Source organism: Neophocaena asiaeorientalis, unplaced genomic scaffold, assembly GCF_003031525.2.
Source record: "Neophocaena asiaeorientalis asiaeorientalis breed wild unplaced genomic scaffold, Neophocaena_asiaeorientalis_V1.1 scaffold476, whole genome shotgun sequence".
NCBI classification, from domain to species: domain Eukaryota; kingdom Metazoa; phylum Chordata; class Mammalia; order Artiodactyla; family Phocoenidae; genus Neophocaena; species Neophocaena asiaeorientalis.
The window spans coordinates 9,631,566-9,644,608 of NW_020172178.1; the positions used below are offsets into that span (position 1 = coordinate 9,631,566).

Sequence of the window (13,043 nt, forward strand, 5' to 3'; positions counted from 1 at the left end):
TGCTGGCACCGCCCTTCCCCGAGTGGGTGAGGCACGTGCGGTCACACCGGAGCCCCAGGTTCTCGCTGTGCAGAAGCCCTGGCCCCAGGGAGGGGGAGTCGGGCCGACAGGCTCGGGCCAGCGGGGTCCCAGCAGCTGAAGGGGACGCGGGACCCAGTGTCCCCTGTGCACGTGGGCTCCGCTGCGTGGCCCTGCAGTGGCAGTGTTAGGACCGAGCAGGGACGGTGGTCCTCACACCACCTTCCCTCCTCTCGGCCCCTCTGCGCATGGGGACAGCGGTCCCCTGGTGTCCAGTAGGCCCAGGTGGAAGGACTTGGGGTCCCATGGACTCTGAGGGGGATGGGCTGGCCGGGCAGGGCGGCGTGGGCCTGCTCTGTCTCCGTAAACCCCCCTCTGCAGCCGTAACTCCTGGCTGGTGGCCTCTCTCCCACCCGCCGCCGTCTTATCTGCTCGCCCAGCTGGGGCCGGGGCCCGAAATTGAAGGACGCCTCTCGCTGCTGACGGATGCTGCGGCCGCCCTCCTCCCAAGCCCATCCCCCAGAGCCCCCGCGTCTCCCACCCTCCCAGCTCCCTGTGAAAGGGCAGCACGTGTCTGGAACGTTCCTCAGTTTATTATCATATGAGAATTGCTCTGGTGGAAACAGCAGGAGGCCCGCAGGCTTGCACCCCCCTCCACGGGACCGGGTTGGTGGAGGAGCCCTGGGCGGGGGCCCTGGAGCCCGCATTCCCCTCCGGGCTCTGCACCTGACTCTGGGCAGCCTTGGGCAAGGCCCTTTCCCTCCCTGGGCCTCAGTTTCCCTGGGCTGGACAATGGGGCCTCCTTGGTACCTGCTCCCTCAGCCCGGCCTCTGCCTGCTCGAGGCTGCCATGTGCGAGGGGCTGAGAGAATGGGACCCTGGGCTCAGCGCCGGGCTCCTGAGGGTCGAAGGCCAGGCCTGCCGCCCAGATGCCTGCCCCCTGCCCATGGCTGGAGCAGAAGGCCTGGGAGGCCTTTGGTCCCCGCAGAGCAGCAGCCTTTAGACCCACGGAGAGGCTGATCCCCTGGGGAGTTCTCGGCATGGCAGGCACTGACCCCACGGAACTGCCCCCTTCACGCTCCACGGGGCTTAGGAGCCGCCCTGGGCGTGGAGAGCGGGCTGGGCTCACGTTAGGCCTCTGAGACTTCAACGTGAATGAGATGGAGGTTTTCTTTCCCCAAAGGTTAGGGGTCCAGAAGACTCATTCATTCATTCATTCACTGACTTGCTGGGCCGTGGGTCAGGTCGGTGCCCAGTAAGGGGCTCGTGAGGCTGGCTGGTCAGAGGATGCCGCCCTGACTGCTCCTGGGACCCAGGATTGCAGGTTCCTGGTGATCCCCCAGCTCTGCCCCGTGTGCTGTGCTTCTTGCTGTTGCACGTGGCGTGCCCTCTGCCTGGAAGGCCCTTCCTCCACCTGCCCTTCCCCTCTCCCGCACTGGCGTGGCCTGCTGGGCTCTGGAGGCCTCTGTCCCTGCAGGGTCCTCTTCGCCCCCTGAAGCCCACGCCTGCCACGGGGGCTGGCTCAGGCTGGAGCTGCGCCCCTCGCCTGAGCGAGCTGGGAGAGGGGGCAGGGGACGGGACTCCGGAGGCACCAGACAGAGGCCGGGGGGTCCGGGGAGGCTGGGCCGGGACCGTGGCCTGCAGATGGCCGGAAGGTGTGCATTCGGCCCCTCTGTCCTCACAGTCAACCGGGAGCTGGTGCGGAAGGTCCGTGGGCAGGGCCGGCTGGTGGTGCACGGCAGCATGGAGCGCGACGTGGGCCTGCTGCGCCTCTACCCCGGGATCCCCGCCACCCTGGTAGGGACCCCGGCTCAGCCCCCACGGTGCCTGCCTCCTGTACCCCCTCCCCTCCCCACCTTCGTGTCACTGGGACCTGCACCCCCTCCGCTGCCTTCTCAGCCCGTTCACCTTATTTGTGACCTGGGCTTGTCCCCGGGGACGTCACAGCACCGGGTTCCGAGGGCTCCTCTGAGGCTGAGGGAGTGTGGCCCTGGACTCTGCTCTTTCTTGTGGCCGCTCTGGTGGTCCCTGCCGTCCACCCCTTGGCCACCAGCTGTTCCTGGGGCGGACACAGCGCCTGCCTCCGTCCTGCCCAGTGAGTCAGGCCCAGATGCTGGGCTGCCAGTTGGATGGAGGGGTCTTGGGTAAAAGCGTCTCTGGGCATCTCTGGCACTGAGTGCGGGGCTGCAGGGGCTCAGAACACGCTTGCTTAAGTGCTGTGACCGGCGGGGCACTGCAGCCCCCTCTTCTACCCTACACACGTGGCTTCCCAGGTGTGTCGCTATACCTGGGGTGGCCTGGCATCGGGCTGCCTTTAACCTCTGGGCCACAGTCTGTGAACTGGAGCCTGCTCCCCTCCCAGGGCGCTGGGGACAGACGGGGCAGAGCCGCGTTGGGACCAGAAGGGTTTTGCTGGAGGCGCGCTCCAGTGAGGGCTGCCCTCGAAGATGAGGGCCGTCCCGGGGCTGGTGGCCGGATCCCACGCACGGGTCTCACGTCGTACAGTAACCAGAGGCCACTGCACGAGGCTGCCATCTTAAGTGGGGCTTAGCTGCACAGGCTCCTTCTGGGAAAGCATGCCGGCCTGTGAAGTCTTTCTAGAACATGCCGTAGCTGGGGGAGTGCAGAGCCATAAGCTGCGCCGAGCTCAGGCGGGGGGATGGGACCCCCAGGGCTTCGCTCGACGGGGACTTCTGGGCTGTCGGGGCAGGGCCTGCTGCTGGTGACCTAGTCTCCAGCGGCAGCGGGTCCTGGTCTCCAGTCTCCCCGTTCCCGGGTATCTGCCAGCAACAGGTCTGCTTTCACCTTTGGCCTCTACCTGGAGAAGCAGAGGGAGCCGATGGCAGTTCTGAAAGGCTCTGATGGGGGCACAGCCAGAGGGCTGGACGCCTGCTGCACAGGCCAGCAGCTTGGCCTCTGGGCTCCCCCTGTGTAGCAGGTTCAGGGACAGACAGGGCTCAGCCCTGGGGCCTCTGTGCTGACACGGGGCATGGCTGAGCTGGGCAACAGGTGTCCCCGCAGGGTGGACTCTGAGGGGACCATCCTTGTTCGAGGTAAACCCCAGGCCCTGTCCTCTTCTTCTTCTTTTTTTTTTAAATTAATTAATTAATTTTTGCCTGTGTCGGGTCTTCGTTGCTGCACGTGGGCTTTCTCTAGTTGTGGCGAGCGGGGGCTGCTCTTCGTTGCGGTGTGTGGGCTTCTCATTGCGGTGGCTTCTCTTGTTGCAGAGCATGGGTTCTAGGAGCGCGGGCTTCAGTAGTTGTGGCACTGCGGGCTCAGTAGTTGTGGCACACGGGCTTAGTTGCTCCACAGCATGTTGGATCTTCCCGGACCGGGGCTCGAACCTGTGTTCCCTGCACTGGCAGGTGAACTCTTAACCACTGCGCCACCAGGGAAGCCCCCGTCCTCTGTCTTCCGAGTGGAGCCTTGCAGCCTTGTGGGATGTGCGGACAGCACCCTGGCTTAAGCAGAACCCTGCATGTGTGTTTAGCTGCAGGGCCCTTTCCCCACACACTGGCTTGCTGGGAGCATCACCTGTTGTGTGTCAGACGGGGCAGAGCTTTGGACCGGATGGAGGGGCCAGGGGCCGGGAGGGGCGGTGTGGTGGCCCAGCTGGGATGGGGGGCCCTTCACTCCGTGAGACCTTTGATGGCCCTTTCTCATCTCCAGCTGGCTCCTTGTGACCTCTGACCCATTTCCACGGTGTTTGTGGCCTTAACACTTAGAAGGGGACAAGGTTCCCTTTGGGGGGATGTGTTGGGGAGCGTGGCGGGCACCGAGGGTGCAGGGCCAGCCTGTTGGTCCCCATTGCTGGAGCAGGAAGCCAGGCCCCTCACCCTCGCCTCCTGGCCCCCGCAGGTCCGGGTCTTCCTGCAACCCCCCCTAAAGGGCGTGGTCATGGAAACCTTCGGATCGGGAAACGGGCCCACCAAGCCCGACCTGCTTCAGGAGCTGCGGGTGGCAGCTGAGCGAGGCCTAGTCATCGTCAACTGCACCCACTGCCTTCAGGGCGCCGTCACCTCGGACTATGGCGCTGGCACGGTGGGGCGGGGACACGGAGGCCTTGGGAGGGAGGGCAGGGGCAAGTCCGGCTGTGACCCCGTGCCCCATCGTCCGCCGGTGCCTCCGTTCCTGCAGGCCCTGGCGGGAGCCGGCACCATCTCAGGCTCCGACATGACATCGGAGGCGGCCCTGGCCAAGCTGTCGTATGTGCTTGGCCTGCCGGGGCTGAGCCTGGATGGCAGGAAGGAGGTGCGTGCCCCTCCGGCTGGGGACCCGGGCCCGCACTGGCGGGCGGTGGGGCCCAGTCCGGGGGATGTGTGCCTGGGTTTGGAAGGGGGGCGAGGACGGGGGGCTCCCCCGAACGGTTGCCACCCCCAAGCCCGGGCACTGCCTGTCCACACCTCGAGGAGCCCCAGGTCTGGCTTGGGCTCAGGATCCCCAAACTGCTCCCAGGGTGTTCCCTCCCTCTTGCTTTTCAGGCTGGCCTCAGACACGGCTGTCCCCGGGCCCTGGGGCTGGGCAGAGGCCACAGGGGTCTGGGGAGACCCTGGGCTGGAGGGCTGGCGGGTGGGGCCGGCCTGGTGTGGGGATCTGCCTGGGGTTAGGCTCTGGCCTCAGGCATGGAGCCCGAGGGAGGAGTTTCAGGCCCTGGGCAGCCCTCTCCCGGGACCTGGGGTGCCTGGCCTGCGAGGTTGGTCTGGGCTGCTGGGTCCGGGCCCTGATGGAGCTGGCCCAGCTCTCCGTGTGCCCCCCCTGGCAGCTGCTGGCCAGGGACCTGCGCGGGGAGATGACGCTGCCTGCCGTGGACGAGCTCCGGCCCTCTCTGCGGGGCAGTACGCCGGGCCGCGGGGTTGCCCGGCTCCTTAGTCTGAGCCAGGTATTGTCCAGCGTGGGCGAGGGGGTCTGGGCGGTGGGTCCCTGAGGGATGGGCTCCCGCCCGCTGGCATTTTGGTGCCAGGAGCAGAAAACCACCAGGCACGAACTGGTTCTGGGCTCGGGGCCACAGTGGGGAGGGTTTGCAGGGACTCGTGGGCCAGTGTGTGGGAAGGGGCCAGGCAGTCGAGAGGGGCCCTTGCAGCGTGCACACGGTACTCAGAACGTGGCCGCTCACCCGGTGGGCAGCCGGGCCGGGCCTGCTGGCCCTGCTGCAGGGCCGCCTCGCGAGGGGGGCGCTCTCAGGCAACATGGGCGCTCCGTCCGTCCTGCTGCTGGCGGGAGAGAGGTGTCTGCTCTGGGGTCTCCCCGGGAAGAGGGGCCAGGCTTGGAGCTCCTTCCCCTTCTCAGCCAGGGTGCCCAGGCCCAGGAAGGGACCGAGGACTTGCTTTAGGGCCTGGGATCTGAGATTTAAGCTGGGCCAGGCTCACGGGGGTGACTGGGGCCTCCTGGTGCCCCACCTTACCACTACCCCCGGCACTGGCCTCTGGGAGAAGTGTCCAGACCTGGTGCGCCTGGCAGGAGATGGGCACTGTGTCCCGTTGCTGACCCGGGTCACACCACGTGCCTCAGTTTCCCCTCTGCAGAGTGAGGGTGGGAGAGTGGAGAGTGGCGGGAACTTAACCTGCTTGCCAGGGATGGGCAGCAGCCAGACGTGTGCGGCCTGTCGTCACAGTGGATGCCTCGGGTCTTAATGACTCCAGATCTCAGGCCCTGCCATGGTGCCTGGCGCGGGGATGCCTACGGGGGCCTCTGATGGGACCCCCAGCCGTCTGGCACCTTGGGGAGCTGTTAGGTGACCCATGGAATTCCCAGCACGGGGTCCAGGCGTCCCTTCCTGCTGGGGAGGGCCAGGCACCCCTTCCCACCCTCCCCCAGGCAGGTGCCCTATGAGTTACCCCTGCCTCCTGGCCCGCAGGAGAGGCAGGCGAGGACGTGGGTCTCAGCGGGCGGGTGGCAGGCCCCGGTCACACAGCTGATGGGACAGAGCCAGGTGGTGGCCTGTGTCCTGCCTGGACTTTGCTCCCAGGGCTGGGGGTCCCGAGTAGGCCTCGGATGTGGTGCCTAGCCCCTTCCTTTTACCATGTTGAGACTTGAGGGGGCGCTGGACCCCATCCTGGGACTCACTGCCGGCACGGTGTGTGGGCCAGCAGGGTTCCCATGGGCCCTGCGCCCCACCTCTGCCCACCTGTTCCCCTGCTCCTGGCCCTGCCCACTCCTGGGGGTGGTGAGGACCCCAGGAAGCGGCAGGGGTCCCAAGGTGCTGCGGCGCCCCCTCACCCCAGGAGGCTGAGGACGTGCGAGATGCCCTGGCACCCAGCCTGGCCTGCGCCGCGGCCCACGCCGGCGACCTGGAGGCCCTGCAGGCGCTTGCAGAGCTGGTGAGACCCCTGCCCGTCCTCGGGGACCAGCTGCAGCTGCACCAGGCCCCGGGGGGTGGGGCGCTGCGCAGATGTGGGCAGGACTGCCTGTCCCGGGGCTTGCTCACCTCCCTGCAGCCGAGGGGGGCACGTGGCTGTGTCAGGCCCCCCTTGGGTGCACCCCGACCCTGTCCCCCTTCCCTGTGGCCTACCTGGCCCTGTCCAGCCTCCCCTCAGTGGGTGGTGGTCCCTTGCACCGCCCCAGGGCAGTGACCTGAGCCTGGAGGACTTTGGTGGTCAAACTCCGCTGCACTCGGCTGCCCGAGGGGGCCAGGCTGGGGTGGTCACCATGCTGCTGCAGAGAGGGCTGGACGTGAACGCACGGGACAAGGATGGCCTCAGCCCGCTGCTGCTGGCCGTGAGGGGCAGGTACTGGGCTGGGGGGGGAGGGCGCTGTGGCAGATGTGCGGGCAGGGGTGCCGTGTGGGGCAGGGCCTGGACAGGAATGCCTCAGAGGGGGCCTTCAGTGTGCCTGTGGTCACACAGCATCCCCAGGCAAAGCCAGGTGGGACCAAGGACGCCTGCTTCCTGGAGCCTTGCCCACCTCCAGCTGGGCCCTAGGCACTAGCGGTGACCTTGCCAGGTGTGAACAGGGCCCAGACCGGGAGGACTGACTCTGGGCAGGGTGGTCAGGGAGGGCTTCCTGGAGGTGACCACCAAGCTGAGCCAGGCAGGCCCGGCAAGACCCTGGCACGGAATTTCTAGAAAAGAAAAACGCTTACAGAGCACAAGGGGTCTCGTGTGTGTTCCCTCCGTCCTCCACCTGAGGGGCTGGGGGTGGGGCAAGGGGAGAAACCCCCAACCCAGCACTGGGATGGAGCAGGTACAGAGCAGGTGACATAGAGCCAGACGTTGGGCTGGGTGAGCACAGGTCCCCAAGGGGGCAGGCTCAGCATGCATGCTAGTGGGGGGGTCCCCCAAGCTGGCCCCATCCAACATACCCTGGCTTTTTAGGGCAGGGCCCCAGCCTGGGTTTTTTTGGGGGCCTCCACCCAAGTGGAGAGTTGCAGAGCTGAGCTCTTGCTGAGGCCCGAGGGCCCTGGGCAGTCATTGTGGGCACCTGACGTCTGGTTCCTTCTAAGGAGGAGCGGAGGCCCCCTGCCCTGCAGCCAAGGCCAGAGGCTGGGGCCCCCTGGAGGGGCCACCCTGTGTGCTCACCTGTGACGTGCACTGCAGGCTGGGGCGGCGGCACCTTGCAGGGCAGGTTGTGTGAGGATCGACGTGAAGGAAAACACACGAGCTGGTGGTCACCACCCGGGAGCCGGGGTCACAGGCTCTGACCCCTTCCCTTGGGGTTGGGCCTGGCGGGCGGGCAGCCAGCCAGCCGAGGCCGGAGGAGCAGGCATCGGGGCTGGTGAACACCTGTACCCGTGTCCTCTGCTGGGGTGGCTGTCTCCTTGCCCTCCCAGGCCCGCCTGGCATCTCTCCGAGGGGCAGGCCTCTCTTGCTCTGACGGACAGTTGGAATTCATGGCGGATGGGCACGTGTGGGGCCTGGTAGCCACTTGGCCCTGCATTCTAGGGGCTTACGTTGCTCCGAGGCCTGGAACTTTCTGGGAAGACCTAGGGGCAGGGGCGGGACCTCTCTCCCACCTGTTTCCCCGTCCCCTGCCCGGCAGCTGGGAGGGGCATCACATACGTGTGTGTGAGAGTGTGTGTGTGAGCGCACTGGTGAGCACGGGTGTGAGGGTGTGTCTGGGACACGGGGATCACAGGCCTTGCTTTCCATCTCTTGTAGTCTTGCTGTTTCCGAATGCAGAGCTGGTCTCGGTTTAGCGTCTGCCACAGGCCCCGGGCCCTCCCCAGGGGCTCTCGGCCTGCAGGACCCTGGGTTATTTCTGGGGGTCACATGAGTCTTATGGAGAGCCCAGGCCACCAGACCGCTCGGCTCAGTCCTGGGCCAGGGCGCCTCACCCTTGGGGCAGTGGGCAGTGGGGAGCCCCTCCCTCCCGGCCTCCTGGGAGCATCAAAGGGTTCTCAGGACAGGCGGGGGACCGAGGGGGAGGGCTGCACGTGGGGCGTGCCCATGGCGCCCAGGCCGGGTGATCTGGCTGGAGACTGCAGCTCACACTTGGGTGTGGGTGGCAGCACGGTGAGCTCACCCCGTCCTGGTCCCACCCGCTCGTCCCCAGCTGCTGTCACGGCAGCTCCCTTGCCTCCCGAACCGGTCTCCCGGCTCACCCCCCGGCGGGCCCTGCTGTGCCCTGGAGGGGCTGGCCTCACCCTGGAGGGCTCCGGGGGGGTGGGGGGGCCCCACTCTCCTCCCCAGCTCCCTAAAAGTGGGGTGACCATGCAGTTGATGGTACACCCCCAAACTCGGGGCTCTGTGCTCTCTGTTCCTGGGCTCGGAGCAGGTGCCTCGACACCCACAGGCCTCTGGGCCCTGCTCCGGGCCGGCCTGACGCCCATGTTCTTCCGTCAATGTCTCATGCCCACCCCGTCCCCAAGGGCAGACTACCGGCCCAAGGGATTCCGTTTTCCCAGACTCGGCCCTGGCGGGTGTGAGCTGGGCAGGGAGGCTCCTCCAGTGTGGGCCGTCCGAAGGTGCCCAGAGTGGGGCCTCGGGGCCTTTGGCGGGGGTGCTGCACAGCCAGGGCTGACTGACCACCCTCCCGGCGTGGGTCTGGGTGCCGGGGACCGAGGTGCGGTGGCCCTGGTCTGGGGAGGGCGGGTTCCTGGTCTTGGGCACAGGACAAGGCCCTGCTGGCGTCTCGCAGAGGCTGCGGCGGGCAGGCGGTCACCGCGCTGTTTCTCACGCAGGCATCAGGCTGTCATTGGGCTGCTGCGGGCGGCTGGGGCCTGCCTGTCCCCCCAGGAGCTGGAGGACTCGGGGACAGAGCTCTGCAGGTGAGGGTCGCAGGCGTACCTGCGCTTCCCGGGACGTGGGCTTCAGAGGGGGGAGAGCCCATCGTGCACCAGCTGGGCCCTTGGAGCACTTGAGGGTGGGGTTTGTTCCTAGAAGAGGGAGCAGTCCAGCAAGGGGGTGCGTGTGAGCGTGTGCGTGCGTGTGTGTGGGTAGAGGAGGGCCGTGGAGGGGTCGGCTGGGAGGGTGCCTGGGTGTGGGCTCGGGGGAGCCTGGGCTGCGTTTGGGGAGGTTGGGGGCACGGGGTGGGGGCAGGGCAGTCGGCAGCTCTCACGCGTGGCCGTGCTCCCCCGTGGGGAGGACACCAAGGCCCAGCAGCTGCCCTGCCCTGGTCGGCGTTCGGCTGCCAGCTGCCAGCAGGACTCGGACCTCAGCCACTCTGAGTGACCACCAGGCAGACCTGGGGAGGCTGAGGCCCGGGAGGGGTGGTGGTAGGCTGGGCTGGGGGCAGGCCCAGGGCTGCCAGCCTCCGCTCCTTCCTCCGTCCCTGGGACCCTCCCCGTGGCGCTGCAGATGTTCTGTCGCTGGCTCCCCCCCACCCAGCCCTGCCCACCAGCCCCTCCTGTGTCCAGCCCGGGCTGCCCTGGGCAGGTCTGAGGCCTCGAGGAGGGGAGGGGCCGAGGGGGGGCAGGCTGGGGGCCGGAAGCACCTTGGAAGTCAGAGCCCCCAGGCGTGGGCTGGGTGACAAGGGCGGTGTCTTAGACCGTGGCTGCTGTGGTGTGAGGAGGGGTGGCTGCCTGCTCTCCAGGAAGAGGACCTGAATCTCTGGCCCCCTCGTCCCCACCGGCCAGCATCCCCCCACCCCCGAGCCTTGGAGGCCCCCGTCCTAGACACAGTGGGGTGCAGAGAGCCCACTGGCCCCAGCCTCAGCTCCTCCCTCCCTGGAGTGCAGCGTCACTGGGGGGCCGAATCCTGCTGGCTGACCTGCCTCTTCTCGGCACCGACAGGGCTAAGGCGGGCGGGGCTGGGGGGTCTCAGATGTGCGGGATGGTGGCGGGGCCCAGGCGGGGAGGGTCTTGGCTCTGAAGGGACTTCTGAGGTGACTTGGTTCAGAGCTGCACCCCAGGTGGGCCTCGATGGCTCCGTTGACAGATGGGGAAACAGGCAGAGGGGGGATGTGGCAGCCAGCTCCCACGGGAGTGGGTCATCTGACCTGAGCTGCTTGGCTGGATTTGTGGGGGGCCCTTGGCCAGCTCTTCCAGGAGGTGAGTGTGTGTGGGAACCAGCGTGAGAGGCCTGCCGGCAGATCTGGGGGCGGGGCGGGTGGTGGCACCGTCAGCGTGATTCACCTCAGGGATGACCCAGCGCCGCTTCGGGGGCTGCTGCTGCCGTTTCCTGACCCAGAGGGAGTCCCTAGGGCCCCGTTGGGGGATGGCCCTTCTGCCCGGCAGTCCTGGCCAGCACACCTGGCTTGGACCCCTTCCCTGCCTGGTCCCAGGGTGAGAGCAAAGGGAGGATGCAGACGGCCCCACGAGGGCCCGGGAGGTGCGCTGTGAGTCCCCCGCCACCTCCCTAGGGCAGGCAGGCCCAGGCCCCCTCCTAGCCAGGAAACCCCCATGCGGCCTGCCTCTGTGGGCCCCGCCAGGGAGAGCTGTGTCGTGAAATATGAAACTGGCGGGCGGCACTCAGCCGGTGGGGTGTGTGTGGTGTGCATCTTCACGCATGTGCCTTCGTGTGTGCACCCTTGACCTGAGTCCCAGTCACCCCTGCTGGTGAAACCAGACTCCAGGCCGTCAGCTGGCCCGCAGCGACTCCTGCGCTCCTGCCCCAGGGCTCGGGCACTGCTGGGTCAGCTGTTTGGGGCTGGCTTTGCAAAAGTGCCGGTGGGCAGATGGACGTGTGCCCGGTGGTCTCTGACGCTCCCCGTCCTCCACTCCCCCTCCCAGGCTGGCATGCAGGGCAGACTGTGAAGGCCTGCGGGCATGGTGGCAGGCAGGGGCCGACCTGAGGCAGCCGGGCTATGATGGGCGCAGCGCCCTGCATGTCGTGAGTGCCACCAGTGCCCTCTGAGGCCACCTCGTCCAGGAAGGCCCCCCTGACAGCTTCATTGGCTCCCGCTTCCCAAATGCCCAACTCCTGCTCTCCGGGTGGATGCACTTCATATGCGGGAACCACAGGGGTGGGAGGGCTGTCCCTTTTCCTGTCCCAGGTTCCCTCCCAGGGCCGAGACCTGTGGGGACAAGGGCAACGGAGGAGTCATGGGGTCCTTGGTGCACGGGTGGGAGGGCAGCCTGGTGGGCCACTGGGGGTGGGAGGCGGGGTTCAGGGCCAGGTTGCTGGTCCGAATCCCTGAGGCAGCCCCTCCCGCGTTCCCCTTCATCCACCCTGCAGGCAGAGGCAGCTGGGAAGCTGGAAGTGGTGGCCCTTCTGCAGAGCCTTCAGGGTGGGGTTGGTGACCAGGCCCTGGGCCCAGTAAGTCCCCCACCCCCCTGTGGGGTTGGACCTGGTGGGGACTGTGTCCTGGGGACAGAGCCGGTCTAAGTCAGTGGGGCCTGCAGAGCCCCTCCTGTGGGTGGGGCGCACCCTCTGTGGCAAGCTGCAAACTGCCTGGAGGGAGGGCCAACCCCAGACCCCCTGCTTCCGTCCTGTCAGGCCGCCCCATAGCGCACCCTGCCCCATGGCGCACCCTGCCGCGGCACTGGAGGCCCCAGCCATGGTCAAGAAGCTCCCCGAGCCTGGAGGGGGCCTGCCCGCCCTGCCCCGCCCCACCAGGACCAGCACCCACTGGGCTGGGTGGGCCAGGTTCCAGCTGACTCCTCACCCCCACCCCATCAGCTGGCCTTCCGGGAAACTCCAGGCTGGTTGGGTTTGCTCAGGTCCTTGGGTCCCTCCCCTGTGAAAGGCTGCTTCCCACTGACAGGTGCCCGGGCTTGTTTGTCTGCTCTGCCCCCATACAGTACCTGGGCCTCCCCTCCTCTAGAGACCTCCCGTTGTCAGGAAGTGCTGCCTGGTGTCTAACCTGAAGCTGTCTTGCTGCAGCGTGAGCCATTCCTTCCTGTTGAGACCTGCCGGAAGGATGACGGCAGCCCCCCCCCACCCCGGCTCTGACTGTGCTGTGTGCCCCCTGCCCCTGCCCCCGTCCTCGCTGCTGGAGCTGCTTCCCATCCTGTTGGCAGAATGCAGCCTAAAGGTCTTTGTTGGGTAGAGTGGCAATAAAATCTCTCCGAGGGCCATTCCCTCCCGAGATCCCCAAAGCCCGGCTCCAGTGGGTGTGTCTGGGTCCCAGGACCGTGGGTATGTGTGTGGGGTGTCAGGCCCCAGGCTCTGGGTCAAAGGGCCGTGTCTTCAGCATCCTGGGGGTGAGGGGCGCTCCGCCAATCCTTCCCAAGGCGCCAGGAGTGAGTGTGAGCCCCTGGGTGGGGTGGGCAGGCTGTTCCCTCCCCAGACAGCCTCTGCCCCACCTCCTCTCCTCCCAGACCTCCTCTTGAAGCTTGGGGTCACCTCCTCCAGGCAGCCCCCACCCACATCGTCTTCTGCCGCACTCTCCTCATGGAGACCATCTCTCTGTCTCTCCCGGTGCCCCTCGTCCGTCCTTCACAGGGGCCTCTGCGGTGTGCCGGCCCCTTGGCCCCATTCATTGCAGCCCCTGATCTGCCGGTAGCGCGGGACCTGCTGCCTCTTATGAGCCAGGCCCGTCCTGGGGAGCCTGGGTGGGTGGGAGCGCCCTGCTGTGCGCAGGTGTGGGATGGGCAGGGCAGGCCCGGGCCTGGTGGGTGTGGCTCTCTGAGGCCAGTGTCACTGCCTTACCAGAGGCCCTGCTGGGGTTGAAATCAGGTGTTTGGACCCACGGCCTGAACTGGAAGCACCG

At 67.2% G+C, this 13,043-nt stretch overlaps 1 protein-coding gene across 3 annotated transcripts in view; it reads left to right on the top strand.

Moving 5' to 3' along the window:
• The window catches only part of ASPG (asparaginase), a 20,865-nt gene extending 8,442 nt beyond the window's left edge, over nucleotides 1–12,423 (top strand). For 2 of the 3 annotated variants that reach the window (XM_024758764.1, XM_024758768.1), the window contains exons 7-16: nucleotides 1,702–1,814; nucleotides 3,876–4,058; nucleotides 4,155–4,268; nucleotides 4,780–4,896; nucleotides 6,239–6,334; nucleotides 6,579–6,742; nucleotides 9,133–9,219; nucleotides 11,122–11,221; nucleotides 11,567–11,647; nucleotides 12,133–12,423. In XM_024758764.1, the coding sequence (XP_024614532.1) occupies nucleotides 1,702–1,814; nucleotides 3,876–4,058; nucleotides 4,155–4,268; nucleotides 4,780–4,896; nucleotides 6,239–6,334; nucleotides 6,579–6,742; nucleotides 9,133–9,219; nucleotides 11,122–11,221; nucleotides 11,567–11,647; nucleotides 12,133–12,198 (1,121 nt within the window). In that variant the 3' untranslated portion in view covers nucleotides 12,199–12,423. The other variant, XM_024758776.1, reaches the window with a different exon arrangement.
• Nucleotides 12,424–13,043: the final 620 nt, after the last annotated feature.